This window comes from Manacus candei, unplaced genomic scaffold (assembly GCF_025592945.1).
Source record: "Manacus candei isolate 608988 ecotype Guabito, Panama unplaced genomic scaffold, ASM2559294v1 h1tg000076l, whole genome shotgun sequence".
Lineage (NCBI taxonomy): Eukaryota > Metazoa > Chordata > Aves > Passeriformes > Pipridae > Manacus > Manacus candei.
In genome coordinates this window covers 8884543-8902330 of record NW_026138124.1, presented here as the reverse complement: position 1 = coordinate 8902330, position 17788 = coordinate 8884543, and the positions used below count along the sequence as shown (strand labels likewise).

Below are 17788 nucleotides of genomic sequence, written 5' to 3'. Positions count from 1 at the left end.
TGTAGGCTTGTAGGAGCTGTTTGCCCAAGGGCTTTGTTAAGGGTGAACAACAAAAAAAAAAGTTATAGAATCATTTAGGTTGGAAAAGACTTTCAAGATTGAGTCCAACCATTCCCCAGCACTGCCAAGCCCACCACTAAACCCTGTCCCCCAGTGCCACATCCACACATCTCTTAAATCCCTTCAGGGATGGTGACTCAGCCACTTCCCTGGGCAGCCTGTTCCAGTGCCTGAGAATCCTATTGGTGTCAAGAGGGTTCTTTTGTTTCTAAAGGGGAATAAGAATTCTTCATCTGCTTTGAATGTTCTTGTCAACAGCCACATCTTGCAGCTGGGCAAGGGTAGAAGGTAAAGGTAACGGGAGCTGCATCCAGAGAGCCCAAAGTCATGAGCATCTCCTCGTTTGGCAAGGAGCTGGGATGACAGGAATTGGTGACGTGGTTCTGGGTCTTCATGTGCCACTGTCACTACCATGTAAATCACCAGCAGAAGTGCCAGGGGTGTGAAATTTTAGATGAGCACAGACTGGGGAAGGGGGAGCAGAAACTGCAAGAACCCCTGAGCAAACTCGTGGTGCTGCAGCTGGCAGAGATTGTTCTGAGATTTAATGCAGGACTTCGGTTTTAAGAGTGAAACAACAGTCCCTGTCAGCCCTAAATTAAACTATATTTATTTACAGAGCCTGTGCATGCACATCTGTGTGTGTATGCCTCTAAAGATAAAACAGTAAGCAGACAGATGTTGATTCATGGAGAGTTAGAATTAAAATAGCCTCCTTGCTGATTACACCATTCAGCACTAGGCTGTTTTGTCCTATTTGATGTCATTTTTTCATTGCTGAATGCTACAACACTGTCTCATCTCCAATGTACTTTAATAATGCCACAAAGGTACTAATTGACCAGAACATTCCAACAGTGCGTATATTAAGACTCCCATCATGCAAAACCAACAAAATAAATTGCTAGTTTTATCTGTGCTATCTATCTCTAGATAGGTAGCTGTAATCCCAAAATCTCTCTCTATCCAAATCCCTCTGTTTTATCTCCAATACAATGCTGGAAAAAACCCACAACAAACCGTGCTTATGTTATGCCATATTAAAAGCTCAGCAGTATTTCATTAAATAGCTACATTTGCTTTGTTTGAGATTACAAACCCAGACCTCCCTCTTTCTGGCAATCCATAATTCAAGATATTTGGCACTTTATCAACAATTCCAGACTTGGAAGGATTATAGATGTGCTGACAGTTAAAGGGAGTTAGTTCTCTGCTGAAGATAGATAAGTAGCATGTACTCTTTGATAAGTCCTATCAGAGCCCCACTCTGACAGGAATTCCTCCACGGAATGCCACTAAATCTTAGGTTATGAAGCTCATTAAAGGCGCTGCCGCTTGTCCCACTAGAGCCTGAGCTCCCCTGCCACCAGCAAATGTATTCCAGTTCTTTCCCCAGGTACATCCATGTTGCTTTATAGTCCAGATTCAAAATAACTGCCTGGGCTTTGTGGGGCTGGCAGGGGCAGAAGATGGGAGGCTTTTGTAACAGCACACAGAGATCCAGCCCAGTTAATCTGGTTAGCTGTAAGAGGCAAAGCTGTCCCATGGCTTTGTGTCCGAGGAAGGAGCTGTGTGGCAGAACACAAACACCTTACTCTGTTTGTAAGCATTTGATTCCCATCATTTGCACGGAGTTACCCTGTGAAAGAAGTTGTTGTAGAAACACTGCTGTTGAGGGGGGTTAAATCTCAGCTCTTTAGTCGCAAGGAGTCTCCTCCGTGCCAGATTTTTCCCATATAATTACCCACATATGCACACACACACAGAGCACGAGGATCCATGCCAGTACCACTGGGGAGGAGCAGATCTAAGCTGACTGAATATTAGGAATATCGTAACAGCTTCTGCAGAATTTGGTCATACTTGTAGTCACTTAACTGGGTGCTCCACCATGACAAAACCCATTCTGAAATCTCTTCTTGTCTTCAATACAATTGGTGAAATAACAGAGCAGGAGCAGCAAAAGCCTTCCTGTACGTGTAACCAAGGTCTCGGATCAAACACCTCAACAGATTCATTTAAAATAAGTGTATTATAATTTCCTAGATTATTACCTGCCAAAGCTCAGTGGGTGGTCTCTGAAGGCCTACGCTGACAGGAATCCCAGGTTCTTAGAATCCTGTCATATCTGTCTGCATCCACCCCCTCAATGTTTCCAGTTTCCCTTCTCCTGCTTCTGAAAGTAATTCCCTTGGTAGCTGTCACATTAAGATATTGGGATACAGTTCCTCCCGCTGCACTTTCGCATTCCAGCTGAACCTGACTGTCAAGTTCCCTGACAGGAAGCGAGTCCAACCTACTCCAGTGCCTTGAGATTAATTTGCCTCGTGCTAATGAAAGCCAATTTCTAATTTCCACCCTTAATTGTGATCAATAGGGCTTGAATGGAACTCCTGCAGCCAAAGGGAGGGAGCAGGGACAGGTGGAATTCCTGCCCCGTGTGGCTGTCAGGGGTTATGTGCCACCCAGATTGGATTCTGCAGGTTCAGCTGTTTTTCAGAAGGAGGGAGATGATGGCTCAGAGCACTATCAGGGGAGCAAATCTGGCAAAGTTTGAGAGCACAGTAAAAACTGGGAATGGGTTTAGAGTCAGACGAAGTCAAACCAGCTTTCAGCCACACATTATCCCCCTATAGCTGCTTTTTTCATAAAAGGGCATTCCTTAAGGTGCCTCAGGTACTTTATTGAGAGAAGTTTATTTCCCACAGGTGTCAAGGCCCAACTCCTGCCTGAGCCATCACCTCTGACCCTCCACTCTCTCTTATACTCCAGTGCTATAAATCACCCTAGAGCATGTACAGCTTGTTTATGTCCACACAGTGTTCTCTGAGACACGGCTGGGAGGAAAACTCTACAATTCTCCTGCATGCTGAGTTCAGAACAAGCCAAACCAGCACAAGAACTTACATGTACACACGTTAACACATCACTTAACTGATTTGATAGTTTATAATAAGCTTACAATCATGTTATTTTTAACTAAGGAATCTAATTTGATCTTAGTGGTGACCATGGCAAGCTTGTTTGCTTCCTTGGCTACAGTTAAAAGCTGTCCTAGACAGGAGCTGAGCTGTGTATTTGTGTGCTTTTTTTCTTTTTTTTATTATTGAACACCATGGCTTGGCCAATAGTTTGCAGAGATAAAATAATCTAAATGATATTTCCAAGCATGATATCAAGGGTAACACTTCCTAAAGTGCTCAGTTGATGTTGCCATTTTTCGGAAACTTTCCCAGTTTGTTGTTGTTCCCACCAGTGTTATGAAAAGGGCAGCAATTTTAGACACTTCACTGTAAAATTTTGTTATCATGTCACTTACCCTTGCACTGAGTGAGACTAAGCAGCTTGTATTTGCTACTCATACTGACACTAGTAGTGTCTACTGTTTTCACAGATAGTACTGGAAAGGTTTTAGAAGTACACACAGAAAGCAACAGGAAAATTTACAGTAGAATTAATCAGACTTGCATCCAGCTCCCAGGGCTGTTTTAAAACACTGCCTTATCGTGCATATATTTTTGTTTTTCTCAGATTATGATTATAACAAATGAATAATTAACCTCTGCAAGCAAATACAGAGAGTAGCATCATCCTCATACAATTAACTGTATTCACACAACAGAGATGTGTAAACTATATTTGGATCCAGGAGGTGGAAAAAACAGATGAATCTGGGGAGCAAAAGAATACTTGTGAAACGCCTTTTTTTTTTTTAACAGGATATCCAAGTATGTAGGCTGGAAAAAGAATTTGGAAGATACAAATATAGTTAATTTGGAAGATACAAATATACTTAATATAGCTGTAAACTCTTTATTTTGTTATTAAGTCAACATATCACTCCACACTTCAATTCTGCCAGCAACAAGCAGAGTAAGAGATCTCCTACACAGGAGAAAGAACAAATCTAATAACTACCAATTCCTCTTACATATCAGAAAGAACAAACCTGCTAACTGCCAATTCCTTCCAAATTGATGTATTTTGGCAGGCTGGAATTAGTGGATTAGTTGCAGTCTTTGCCCTTGGAAGCAAAGTACATTGTCCTCCTCACAATCCCCAACAAGCAGCAACCAAAGTTCATCAGCACCAATTTCTGGGGGAACTGTCAATGGGCTTGTGCTCGTGGTGAAACTTCTAGATTATGACAAATTCTTATTTCTCATTTGTAAAACAGCAAGAGGAACTGGTAGAGAACAACAGATTTATCTTTTCAAACTGCTCCTGGAAGCACAAAAGCACCTCTAGGTGGGTTGGTCACAGAAACATCAGCTGGACAGAACAATTTGGACCCTGTATTTACCTTGCCAGACTTCCTTTGTCATGCAAGAACCACTTAAGGCTGGTAAAAGAGGAGGGTGAGACTGGAGGGAGATTACAACCCTATAAAACCAGAGTTAAGATATTTAAGCTGCTGCACTATAGTTACTTTTGACAGGTTATTGAATAAGTAAGTGAATATGGTTTGGGAAAAAATGTGCAGTTTTCATCAAGGAATCGAATGGAATGTACAGTTTTTCACCTTGGAGAGGGAGAAAAAGCATCACTCTGTTGGGTTTTTATTGATTTCAGCTGCCCAGACTTTAAATGGAACTGATTAGGTTATTAAGTTCAATCAGTGTTTTCCTGATGTTTAAACACAGCCTGTTAGGTCTGAAGCTGGCAGGTAACTGCAGGAGAGAGCAGGCCAGCAGTTCCTTTTAATGGTTTTAGCCCAGCTGATGTTTCAGAAGGTCTAATTACGATGTTATTTTTTAATTATGTATTTTCCTCTGACACTGTGTCTGTTACATTTTCTCATTCTGTCCCTCTGTTCTTGAAGTGCTAATTGAAAACAGACCCCGCTTAAATTTCTTCCCAAGCACTGACAGATCCCACCTGATCTTTGCTTACAGGTTAAACCCCCCAACCAACCAACCCCAAAAAGGCTCCAAAATTGGACAGTGGATGCAATTGTGGCCCAAAGGAAGCACTGGAGAATTATGGCTTTGAAGGGCACAGTTTCACCCCTTGATCCCAGCTTGTGCATTTTCATGGCCAGTCTTGTAGTATTTTGTGTTTTACTTCAAGCTTCAACTATTCAGGACAAGTACTTTCAAATTTCAGATTATTCTTCTTTTTAAGGAAAGTTTCCAAGTTTCTTGATTGCAGAGTAAAAGTTTAAAATGTTTCTAAGTACCTTTTTCAGAGGTAAAAGCAACACCAGTGGTTTTTTTTCCTCAATTATTTTAAATTTGCATCAGTTTTATCTTTTTGAGCTGAATTGTGATACGATGATTACTTGGTTTGACAGCACTTTCTACTTCACCTTTTGCATATCCTTGTTGTAGGAAGTGGCATTTTTTTAATGTCATTTTTATATGGCACTTTTCTAGAGGCATAAGAAAAGCACATGTCAAACAAGACTCCTGACTGGATTTGGATTTGTAGCAGCAGCACAATATAATTATCATTTAACTTCTAACTACAGAAAGACATGAAAACTTTTTGAGAAGGGCAGAGAGTGGGGAGAAAAGATTAAGAATGAAAAGGATTTTCTTAAGGGGAGAAGAATTTTTTAATGTTTACTTTTAAACCAAAACTGACTTGTTCTTTTCTTCTTTCCCCCCTACAAATTTTTCCAACCTCCTGCCCTGTTTTATGTATTTATCCTTCCTCATTCACAGGAAAGTAAAACAAATCATCTTCCTCAAAATAAAGGATAAATATAGAGTAAATTAATTAACTCAGTTGTGAAACATAAGGGTTTATGAAACTGGAGGATGTGTTAGTTTATTCTTGGATTTAAAAGCAGCAGTTTTTGAGGGTCACATCCTGTGCCTTTTTACTCAGCCCAAACTTCCTCTGACATAACTTGGAAGTTCTTGACATGCAAAAAAAGTGAATTATTCTCCACACACACTATCTAGGTTGGCATTTTCCTGAAACTTTCTGTGTTTATTGTTGCTGCCAGTATTACTGCCAGGGTTTAACACCTCTGAATGTTTTCTGTTCCGTCTGCCAGACAGCCACAGGCAAAAAGAACAGTGTCATACCTTCTTCCCCACTACAAGGAGACAGTTGAATTATTTTATCAATCTTTCCAAAAAACCTGTGAGTGCAGCCTGAAGCAGCTCCCTGAAAAGAATTTGTAACTGGTAACAAGATATTAATAGCAAACCACACGAAAGCAAGAGCATGAGAAAGTACCAGACCCTTTTCTGACTTTGAAAATTAAAGTTACAGCACAGCCCCAAGACCTTGCAGGGATGGCAAAGCACCAACACAGCAGTGCATAACCAGCTTGAATTTAGCAACTTGGCCACAACAAAACAGGGGTTATAAAAAATAATTGAGGGGTTTCTCTATTTTGCAAACCCATTTCACAGCCTGACAATGATTCTCTGAGGAATGAATGGGAGGAACATGGGTGGGTCACACAGGTTGTGGTATTATTTAATTCTTTCTTCCTCTTTCTGTTTTATTTTTTTCATGCTACCTGATTAGCTGGTTTTCATGTTTTTCACAAAAAAAAAAGCAGACTTCCTCAAAGTGCTTTCCTTTTTCTTTCTCTACTTCCTCAACAGATGTTCTTTGTTATCTCTACTTCAAAAGGCATTTTTCTCAGCATTAAAAATAAAAAAATAACACCCCCCACAAGGTGTGGATTCCAGCTTTAATATTATAGGTTACAACCTGTGTTTTTGTTCCTGTTAAGATGCACAAACACAGCATGGACACAAGAATTGTGTGACTTCAGTTTTCAGAGGACAACGACTTAAACTCAATAATTTTCAATATGTTAACACAAAACTAGCTTTTTATTAAGTAAATTATGTATTTTGTAATATATAAAATATATATTTCATAATTGGTTTCCTAAGTCTATTTAACACAGAGTTACATTAACAGAAATAGAAGAGCAGCCTATTAAAAGATAATAATCAAAATATTTAGAGTTCATTGCTTTCTGCATTAAATTTTGAACTAGTCAGGATGAATTTAACAAGTGTTTTTCATATTTATTGTATTCTACTACATGCACTGGTTCTAGGTAATTAAAAATGCCTGTTCTTACTCCCTGTTGAAAGAACCTTCTTGTATCTCCCAAAGACATAGAGAGAGTTTGTAAGATTTGGGGGAGGGGAGAAATATTTTAAGATATTTAGCAATTTTGTAGCAGAAACTATTTTTTCTTTAATCCCCAGAGTCAGATTTAGAATTTTGTGGCTTGGCTCATGTTTTCAGAGATGACTATTGTATGTCATAAACAGCATCAGCCCTTGTGAAAAAAAAAAGTGACTGTGACTTGCACCCACTGGGGTTTGTGAGGTGCTGAACCAAAAGCATCCAATGGCCAAAAACGCCCTTCTAAAATTAGGACTCAACGTAATTAGGGAGACTGAAAGTATTCCACAGGATCATTTGGGTCATTCCTAATCAGCCAAACCCAAAAAGGTGAACACCAAGGAAAGTTTAAAGCACTTCAAATTCATTCTCAGCTGAACAATGCACTGGGAAAGGATCAGTTATTAATGCAGGCTCAGTTCTCCTCTCCAGCCAAGAAGCCTGGACACACATCCCCTGGAAAAAGCTCTCTTTTCCCACTGCTTTCAGTGGGAATTGCACCAGTTTCCCAGAGTGATAACTCTACCCCTCTGTTTGTATGGCAGACAATTATTTCCATTGATTTTCCACAGTTGTACCACAGAGGTAAAAGGTTAAAGGCTGGAGAAAAGACCTCACGCTTTTATTTAATCAATGCTCATTTCTACTGGGGGTACTTCCACCAATAATTCACGTGCCTATGCTAAGCTTAGGATCAAATAATTCTCTTTTAAAGTCTGATGGTTTGGCTAGTTCAAAATTTGACTTTTTTGGAGTGCCAAGAGGAGGAGAGACTAAGTTCCTGTTGCCCCAGATTGATCCCTTACCCTGTGGAGCACATTCCAGGGAGGAAGCAGAACCCAGAACACCCCAACCCACCCATGTTCTGCAAGCACAAAGTGTATCTGTCCCCAAACAAGTGTTCCTCCTAATCTCTAGAAATATTGGGCTTCTGACTTCCCATTACCAAATATGTAGGTTTTTACCCAGCTTTTCTGAAGAAAGGTAGTAAGACAGCTCAGAGGATAAGCCCTTTGAAGACCTTTATATATAAATATATGAATTCAATCATATTTGTCTCAAGCACAGAGATGAGATGACAAACAGAATGACACTACTCATAAGAAAAGCTGGAAAAAACCTTAGTATAAAATACATGTCATGCTGTGTATGTAAGTGTGTGCCATTGGTTTATATTAAATTATTCCTGCTTTTTCTGCAGGTAGGAATTTTAGATAGTTTATCACCATTGTCAACTGGGCCCATAGGTTCTAATAAGAACTGAATGTTTCCCTGAATTTTCAGGTGATCTATTACAAGCCAATAAACTAAATACCTTATTTTTTCTAAATGCATTATGAGTTTTATCAATGCTGTCACATAACTGAATAAAACAATCAAGCAATGCCTAACTGAGCAAAAGCTCATTGCACACAAATGTATTAAACGTGGAAAACCAAATTTCAGGTACCTAATAGTCATCCTGTTGGGAAACAGAAAAAGAAAACACAATTTATTTGCTGAATTCTCAACCAGAGTGTGGGGGTTTCAGCCTTCCAGAGTTTCAAGTTAGGACTGAAAGCAGCAGAACCATTCCAGAAGCTAATTAATATGACATGCAGAGCCCCGTGTTTGTTACACTAACGAGGAACAACTTACCACATTCATTTCAGATCTTTGAACCTCACTAAGAAGGTCACAGCCTGAGGTGAAAGGAACAGCCCTGGAGACAGTGCCAAGAAGTTAAAATGCCAAGGCCTATTTTTATACACTGCTTCTATTTTTAGTTACATCATGATGGAAGTACAGAGCCTATGAAAAAATCATATTCTCGAATGAGAGAAAGTACTCAAATCCCTTACTGTAAATGAAGAGCAAAAGAAGCTAAACTTGAAAAATTGTTAGGTGCAATTTAACAGACTTTACTGGATCATCAAAGGCCAGCAAAAATAGCTTCAAAATCACATCCTCTGAGAAAATTAACTTGAAGGAGCTACCCCCAATTTTACCCAATTAATCAAATATTCCTTTTTTTGTAATTACAGCTACGAGAAAGCACGAATGTTTCTCAGTTCAGGTTTGTCTGCATCCAAGCACATTTTCCCAGGATCAAACTTCAGCAGCCAACTTTTTAATTTTGCTTTCCCAACAGGAAACCATCGAACTCCTCACTGGAGTGCACGGAAAGTTCAGGCCTGGGAGCAGCAGCACAGCTCCAAATGTTGGTTCAGTTACTCAATCAGGAGTTGCCCTCAGCTGTTTTCCATCCAATACAAACACAAACGGAGGTAATCCTGCAATCTAGTTAACTTGTTTAACTTCTGTATTAATTATAGAAGTACCCAAGGGCAGCTACTTCCCACGCACTCCTAATTTATGACTCTGATGATTACTTCTTTATAAAATGTCTTATTAAAGGCGGGTAATGTTGTTTCTTCCTAATGAAGTACAAAGGCGCAGCAGAAATGTTGCTGTAAAACAAGTCCACGGTCTGCAATCATTTTATCTAATCACTGGTGTGTTGTAACAACAAAAATCTAGAGTATTTGTTTAGTAATTTAGTTTTCAGCCAACCCAAACATAAGGCCCTACAGGACAAAATGTAGCAATGACCATTTACTGTTTAGTGGAGTGTCATTGTTGCCAACATATCATGGACACATATTGTCCAGGATACATTTATTTTTATAATCATTTGCATTATGTAATCGTGGTTGCATTGCATAAGTCAGTCTTGCAGCATGCCTCAAAGAACATGTAATGTTTTAAGCCACTAACTCCATTTCATCCCATTTTTCATGTGTCTTTCCTAGACAGCGAGAGTATTCCCAAGGAGAAAACGAGCCAAAAAAAAAAAAAGAGCACACACCAAATGATGTGAAGAGAGAAAATGGTGCAGAACAGCCAGGGAATATGACAGCAAATGCAGGAATAAATAATATTCTCATTATCTGTGTACTACATGCCCTGTTGCTTTTGCTTTTAATGTGATCATGTAGGCAATTTAGCAAGACAACAAAAATGAATGAGTGCACACCAGTGTCGAGGCACTGAAACTTCTACTCACAGACTGGAAAACAAACTAAAAGTTTAACCTTAGCATCAATACAAATATTTTTTAAACCTTCTGTGAAAAGAACCACAACTAAATGGATTATCCTTTCTTCAAAGAACGGGTGGAGAAATGCTCTGCCATTGTCGAAGGCAATTACAGTGAGGAATTTTAAGGATAAAAATATTCCATGCCGAGTGTTTTGTGTAAAACAGAATTACTACACACACTCTCCAAAGGAATGAAGCTCATCACATCCGAAAGGCAGAGCCAAAAGTAGTTTCACCTGATGGCAAATAAGATTTTAGTTTTAACAGTGGTTGTATAAGGTCCAAAAAAAGAAGGTGTTAGCACAGATCTAATTTTTCAATCAGTTTGCTAAAGGAGTAGCAGAATCTGTGGAAATTACTCTTGGGTCAGAAAAAAAAAATCCTGGTGTGAAAAGCTCCTAACAAAATTAATTCCCTTCAATGTGTTGTACTACTACCAACATCCATTGAAATAAAAGCACAGGAATGAATCTATTTCCATAATCTCTTCACTAAGAATGATTTTTTTAATGCTATATAAAGCAACTTCCAAGCACAGTCACCCTCGTGCTTGGAAAACTCAGCATCCTTCTAATCATAAAGTAGTAAGTTTTGAAATGTCACCATCTATGTTAACCATTACAAAATGTAAATCTGCAATTTAAATAGCTCATTTCAGCTGATATTCCTTTTTTAAAATGAGTATCAAAATATTTGATTTACTTCAGTATTTTTAAAAGCGTGGGAGAGTGAACTGAGTATGTCTCAAAAGCAACGTGAAGAATCTCTCACTGTGCAGAGCATTGGTTGTGTTTTGAAAATGTTTATTTCTAAACCCCACCTCTTTGTAGATTACAATGATTTCCAGGCTAAAGGGGATGAAATGTGCCCATTTGTATGGCCAGGACATCACCAACATCCAGCAGATGGTTGGATTCCATAGCAGGTTCTCTTAAGGAGTAAAAAGGCACTAAGAGCAATATCAAAGCTCCCTTGACTTTCTGCACACATTCCCAGGAGATTATTGTGGGTTTCTTTGCAGAGAGACACCCAAATCCCTCGGGTCTGACACCCAAATCCCTCGGGTGTGACACCCAAATGCCTCGGGTCTGACATGAGCATCAACAGCCAGCCCCAGCCAGCCCAGTGACGACCCTTGGGAGAGATTCCCAATCTTGGAGGGGCTCCTGTGAGATGTTCCCACACCTACAACTGGGTGGGGGAAATCCCAGACTGGTTGGAGTTGGAAGGGACCTTGAAGATCATCTCATCCCACCCCCTGCCATGGCAGGGACACCTTCCACTAGCCCAGGTTGCTCCAAGCTCTGTCCAGCTTGACCTTGAACACTTCTAGGGATGGGGCAGCCACAGCTTCTCTGGGAATTCTCTTCCAGCACCTCTCCACCCTCACAGGGAAGAATTTCTTCCCAGTATCCCAATCTAAACCTAGATTAGACTAAATATTCCTAATATTGAATCTAAATTTAATGTTCTCTGCCAAATCTCATTAACCATTAGAAAATCCCCCCAGCAGATGCAATCAGTACCCACTCCTGTCATTCACTGTGGGCCCAGGCCAACATCATCATTTCCTTTGCAAAACCTCACAAAAGATGATGGGAAAAAAAGCACCACCTTAAAAAGGACGGTATTTCTTTTTTTGTTGGTCCTTGTGATGAATATTAGAGATGGCAAGCAGTTAATTATATTTCCTGAAAGGACTTTGAGATTGCAATCAATGGAACAGGTGATAAAAGGCAAATTATAAAGGAGTAAAACATCAGAGGCTATTTAATGTGATGCTAAGAAAGGCAATCTAGAATCATCTATAAATTTAAACTTAGAGAAAGTGACAACAGTGCCAGCTTTTATAGGATAGGGGTTAAGAAAGCAAGTTAAAAACATGTACATCTGCTTTTTAAAGGGAGAGAATTTCATCTCTTCACTCAACAGTGATGGACAGCAGGCAGAACACGCTGTTTGCAAGTTAAGAGCTTACTTTATTTAAAAAAGGATTTCTGCTCATGGAAAATTACCATGAGAAGTTCTCCCCTTTAGCTTAAAATTGCAAGTTGAGGGGCATAACCTTCATTACTGTCTACATTTTACATAATTCCAGTATTAAAAGGCTGAGCCTGTGTTGCCTTTCTTGATTTTTCAGAGTAAGACTGTGGGAAAGATACAAACCTAAACAAAAATATTTTCTTTCTTTAATACAAAGAAAGCATCAACTAAAAAACCTCACTTCAAATATTGCATTTTTTTAGACTCTGAGATATTCTGTGGATGTTGTATAGCATTCTGTGAGGAAATCTGGAAGGGCAGTGCTTAGAAGTTTTTCTTTTCATGTTCCAAGTCAGAGCACGATTTTTGCAATCCTCAAAATAACCATGTTGTCATCAGTGCCTTAGTTGAGCACTTAAGATGCCATAACAATTAATTTTAGTTTTATTTTACTTATCATCTTTTGAAAATCTCAGCACTGGAGAAACAGGCCTACTATTTAAGCCTGTTCAGGATGGTTCTAAACAAATATTTGAAAGCCAAACATTGTATCACCAAAATCACCGAAACTGAACCTGAAACTACAAATGATACCAACTGTATCTACTCCCATCAAAGTCTGGGTTAAAAAAAAAGAGAAAAAGAACAATATGCAGCTGAATTTTTGAAATTATTTCATTTCTAGAGGAAAAAAATGTAACAGCAAGATGAATTTGTTCTTCCTACTGACACAACTTCTAAGAGTCTGGCCCTGCCCTCTCCTGGGAACCACAACTTTGCTGATCAGTTTTTCAGATGTCTTGTCAAGAACCAGCTTTTAAAATGCATTAGATTTAACAAAAGTATCAGTAGGAAGAGAACAGAGTATGATATGCAACTTTGTTACATCAGGTTAGTAACTTCTTCCTGTAAAATAAGTCAGAGAAGAGGTTCTGCTCCTGAATCAGACGAAGTGATGGGGTCTCATGTAACAGATTAAGGGTTTGGTATATTTGTCCCTACACAGAAACTACGTAAATGACATATTTTTATCTTGAATAAGATGTTATAGAAGATAACCACAAATTGAACTTGCAGGCTTTCAGCCAGTGGTCCAATAAAATTCCTCAGACATTCTTGGTTTTTGGCTATTTTCTTCATCTACTGTACCTCCCATGGGAGAGTTTATTCTGTGGAGGGTCCCTAAGAAAGCACACGGGACACATTTTGTGGCATTTAGGCAGATATAAAGATTACATTAATCTAATTTTCCAAGCATATGTTATCTCTAGGAAAAAAAAAAAACCAAAACAGGAACTGGAAATCTCAAAGGGGAATATGAGTCTTTTGGAAAAGAGCAGGAAAAGCTCATAAATAAAAACTCTTTGATACTCATACACAGTGGCACAAAACCATTATATTTCTTCGTGATTGGCAATATGTTCTCATTTCTGAGATGGTCTCACTTCCCTCAAAAAGATCTAAAGCTCTGTGCCTAAAATAGCTGAAAAACAGCTGTTGGATTTTTCACAGCAATGGGTTTTATCCTCATGCTACATATAATGCAAACCAGTCATTTGACTAATATATAGTTGCAGAAAACATGCCTTCACAGTACAGTCCCTCTTGCTAATGACAAACCAATAAAATATTCCCTTCACAGGAGTCTTCAAGTGCTTTTTTTTTTTTTTTGGTTTTTAACACTATCATAACCATTTGGCATAAAAGTAGCTTTAATGATATGCAGGAAGTTTCCCTTCTCTGGAGTCATCTGACCAGTCCAACCCTTGGCTGTAAAAGGTGAAAACATTCTACTTTTGCCTGTTTTATAGTCTTGTCATGGTTTTAAGTTTCTCTGGTGACTGGAGAGTATACTAAAAATACAATACCTTACCTGAAGAATAGTTTTGCATACTTGCACTTACCTCAGATTTCACCATCATTCAAGAAAAACCTATTTCAGTTTAGCTCTGTCTTAGAAGTTATCAGATTTGGCTTACATTTTAAATGTTTTAAAGAATTACTCTGCAGTTATCTTAGCTAGATAGATATAAATCAATTTCTATCACTCTTCAGTTAAAAAGATATTAATTTACTATTTGAAAATGAATTACCTATACATTGATAAAATGATTTAAACCTTTGGAAAACAAGTTTCTTATGGTGTGATCTCCTGCTCCCTTAATTTTGAAGTTTTTGCCTGTGGAAGGAAGCCTGCATTGATTTCACCACAAACAAAGCCAAGAGATGTTTCATTCAGTGGCCATCGAAAGATTTGTGCTGAAGGCTGAAAAAAAACCGAATGACCACAACCTGGCAAGAGCTGTGTCTATAAAAAGAATCCTCTGAAAATGTCTTTTCTTTTTTTTCTTAATAATTTCAGCCGTTAATATGGGCTTCAGAAACTGGGGAATCTGCCTGTCCTGGGGTAGGAGGACAGGCAGAGAGAGAAGGGGTGGGGGAGGAATTCAAGTTCAAATTCATTTCGTAGATACACTTTAAATAACACTTTCAAATAATCTGCTCCACGTCTAAAACTTTATTTGCACTAACGTGACTTTTGATCTTACAAGTCTGTTTAAAAATAACCCAACAAAACACGTCCTAAATAGGTAGAAGGGACTTGCCTCTCTGCTCTCTACCACATCCCATGAATGTGCTGCTGTATTCCAGAGACTTTCCAAAGGTGGCAGGGCGAGCATGTGTGAATAGGAGAGCTTTGTCCTCTGCAGCTATCATTGTGTCGTCCCTATCGTCCACAAACGCAGAGGGCAGATGAGAACTGAATAGAAACAGACTATGCAGTTGTAAAACCCGGTTCTTTCTTTATTATTTATTTATTTCTGGCACTGAGTAACACCTCTCATTACAATTACCGGCTCAATGGCAGAAAGCTCCCCGGTGTGCTGTGCGGATTTTCACAGCTTCATTTGTCTCCTCCTGTGGCATCAGTTTGAAAAGCTTCCTAAAGAATCGCCACTAACAACCATTTCTATTTCAAGCCTTCAAAGCCGAAGCTGAGCACAATACACGGCACTGGGAACTGATCTTTAGGTTTCAGTCCACAGACTTTCCACACTGGGAATAGATCCCATCTGTTTCCTCTTTATGCACCAGCCTTTAGAAAGCACAGATCTGGAAACTGCCTCCGTACAGAACCGAGTATAGCCGGCTTTCCCCAGCTGACGGCAGAAAAATCCCCATGATTATGGATAGCTTTCTCCCAAGGCTTTCTACTCCTCTTTTCTCCCCGGTCTGTGAATACACGGTGTGCTTTTCTCCGTGTGCGGTGATTTTTTGGAAGGATGAAGGGGGTGGACCACTTCGTCCCCTTCCTCTTTTTCCCCTTCCTTTTTTCTTGGCAGAGGTTTCCCCGTTTACAAACCCTCACACAGGGAACAGTTCAATTTAAACCCTCGGCACAATCAACCACAGGCAAACCCCCCTCCTGCTCTGGCACCAGAGCGTGAGACATTTCCCCCACCACTCTCCCTCCCCACCAAGCTGCTCTCCAGATGGATGCTCGTGGCTCTCCCTTGTCTGTTCCCTTCGCCTGTCCCGGCCGGAGGGAAGGAGAGGGCACAGGGTAGAGGATTCTTTTGGGCAGGGGGAACCGGGTAGGGCAGGACACTGTGACCCCGAACAGCTCAAGCACCGCCGAAGTCCTGAACTCTTTTTGCCTCGGGGATCCCTCGCCTCCCTCCCTCAGCCCCACACAAGAAGGGGTCCCTTTAGCCCCACACGAGGGAGTCCCTCAGCCCCCACGCTCCCCACACGGGAGAGTCCCCTCAGCCCCGTCAGCCCCACACTGGGGGGTCCCTCAGCCCCACATTAGGGTGTCCTTCAGCTCCCACATTGGGGGGTCCCTCAGCCTCACACTGAGGAGTCCCTCAGTCCCCACATTGGGGGGTCCCTCAGTCCCCACATTGGGGGGTCCCTCAGTCCCCACATGGGGGGGTCCCTCAGTCCCCACACGGGGGGTCCCTCAGTCCCCACATTGGGGGGGTCCCTCAGTCCCCACATGGGGGGGTCCCTTAGTCCCCATATTGGGGGGTCCCTCAGTCCCCACATTGGGGGGGTCCCTCAATCCCCACATGGGGGGTCCCTCAGCCCTCACGCTCGCCACACCGGAGGGTCCCCTCAGCCCCGCGCCCTGCCCCGCTCCCCTGAGCCCGGCACTCACTACTTGTAGAGCTGCTGCAGGCAGAGGTCCAGGCACTCGCCCTCCACCTCCTCCTCCGTGATGTACTCCGAGAGCGGCCGGGGCAGCGGGGGCAGCGGCGGGGGCGGCGGCGGCGGGGCGGGTGGCTGAGGGTCGCCGGCGTCGCCTTCGCCGCCTTCTCCCTCCTCTGCTTCAGCTGCCGCTCCCGCTTCTCCCTCTGCCCCGGGCTCCTCGTCAGCGGCGCCCGCGGCGTCGGCAGCGGGCGGAGGGGGCGCCGGCTCCTGCTCCGGCTCCGGTTCGGGCTCCGGCTCTGCCCCGAAGGGCCCGCGGAACTCTCCCAGGAACAGCTCGAGGAAGCGGCGGTAGGTCTTCTCCTCCGCGCTGCCGCCGCCGCCGCCGCTGCCCGAGCCGCCCGCGGCCATCGCTTCGCATTCCCGGCCGCCCGCCGGCGGATCAGCACTGCGCCCGCAGAGAGCTCCCTGTCCCTGCCCGCCACCGCCTCCTCCTCCCGCCTCCCGCCCGCCGCCTGCGCGCGCGCTCCCGAGCCGGGCCCGCGGGGCCGCGCACGCCGCGGGGGTGGTGGCGGGCGGGGGGGGCTGAGGGGGGGACGCGCCTCGGCGGCGGGAGCGCGGGCGGCGCTGAGGGGGCTCGGGGCGTCCGGCGGCCGCCCGAGGGGGCGGCTCGGCCCGCGGCGGTGACGGGGAAGGGGGGGAGCGGGAGCTGCGAGAGCCGCGCCGCTGTGATGAGTCATGCGAAGGCAGCCAGACGCGTAGGTTCCTCACAGGAACCCGGAGGAAACCTGAGCGCACATCGCCTGTTACCTAATCCCCCTGCCTCCTTCAGGGCTTCCCTGAAGCTTCCGCCGCCGCCGGCGCCGCCGCGCCTCCCGGAGGGTGAGCGGGGCTCGGAGGGGGGGGCCCGGGCTGGTCCCGCGGTGTGGGGACGGAGCTGTCCCTGCCCGAGCCTCCGACCCGGGCCGGGCGCAGCCTCTGGGGGCGGTTTGACACCGGAGCTTTGCGTGAGGGGAACTGGCCATTGAAAAAGAAAGAGAGCAGATTTAGATGGGATATTGGGAAAAAATTCTTCCCTGTGAGGGTGATGAGGCCCCGGGACAGGTTGCCCAGGGAAGCTGTGGCTGCCTCACCCTGGAAGTGTCCAGGCCAGGTTGGACGGGGCTTGGAGCAACCTGGGATAGGGGAAGGTGTCTCTGCCCATGGCAGGGGGGTTGGAACCAGATGATCTTCAAGGTCCCTTCCAACTCAAACCATTCTATGATTTTATGATTAAAAATGGGGTATTTAAGCAGGAACGTCCCCTCCAGCCTGTCGCGTGGGGCCTGACCCGCACTCCCACACCCACGGTGGTGAGGCCCCCAAACCCCAGCCCCTCAGCCCTCCCCGTCCCCCCAAACCCCTG

At 43.0% G+C, this 17788-nt stretch overlaps 1 protein-coding gene across 1 annotated transcript in view; it reads right to left on the bottom strand.

The window, feature by feature from the left end:
- The window catches only part of PPM1E (protein phosphatase, Mg2+/Mn2+ dependent 1E), a 63524-nt gene extending 46678 nt beyond the window's left edge, over window positions 1-16846 (bottom strand). The window contains exon 1 of the mRNA XM_051809920.1: window positions 16394-16846. Within this exon, the coding sequence (XP_051665880.1) occupies window positions 16394-16794 (401 nt within the window). The 5' untranslated portion in view covers window positions 16795-16846. The remainder of the gene's footprint in view (window positions 1-16393) is intronic.
- Window positions 16847-17788: the final 942 nt, after the last annotated feature.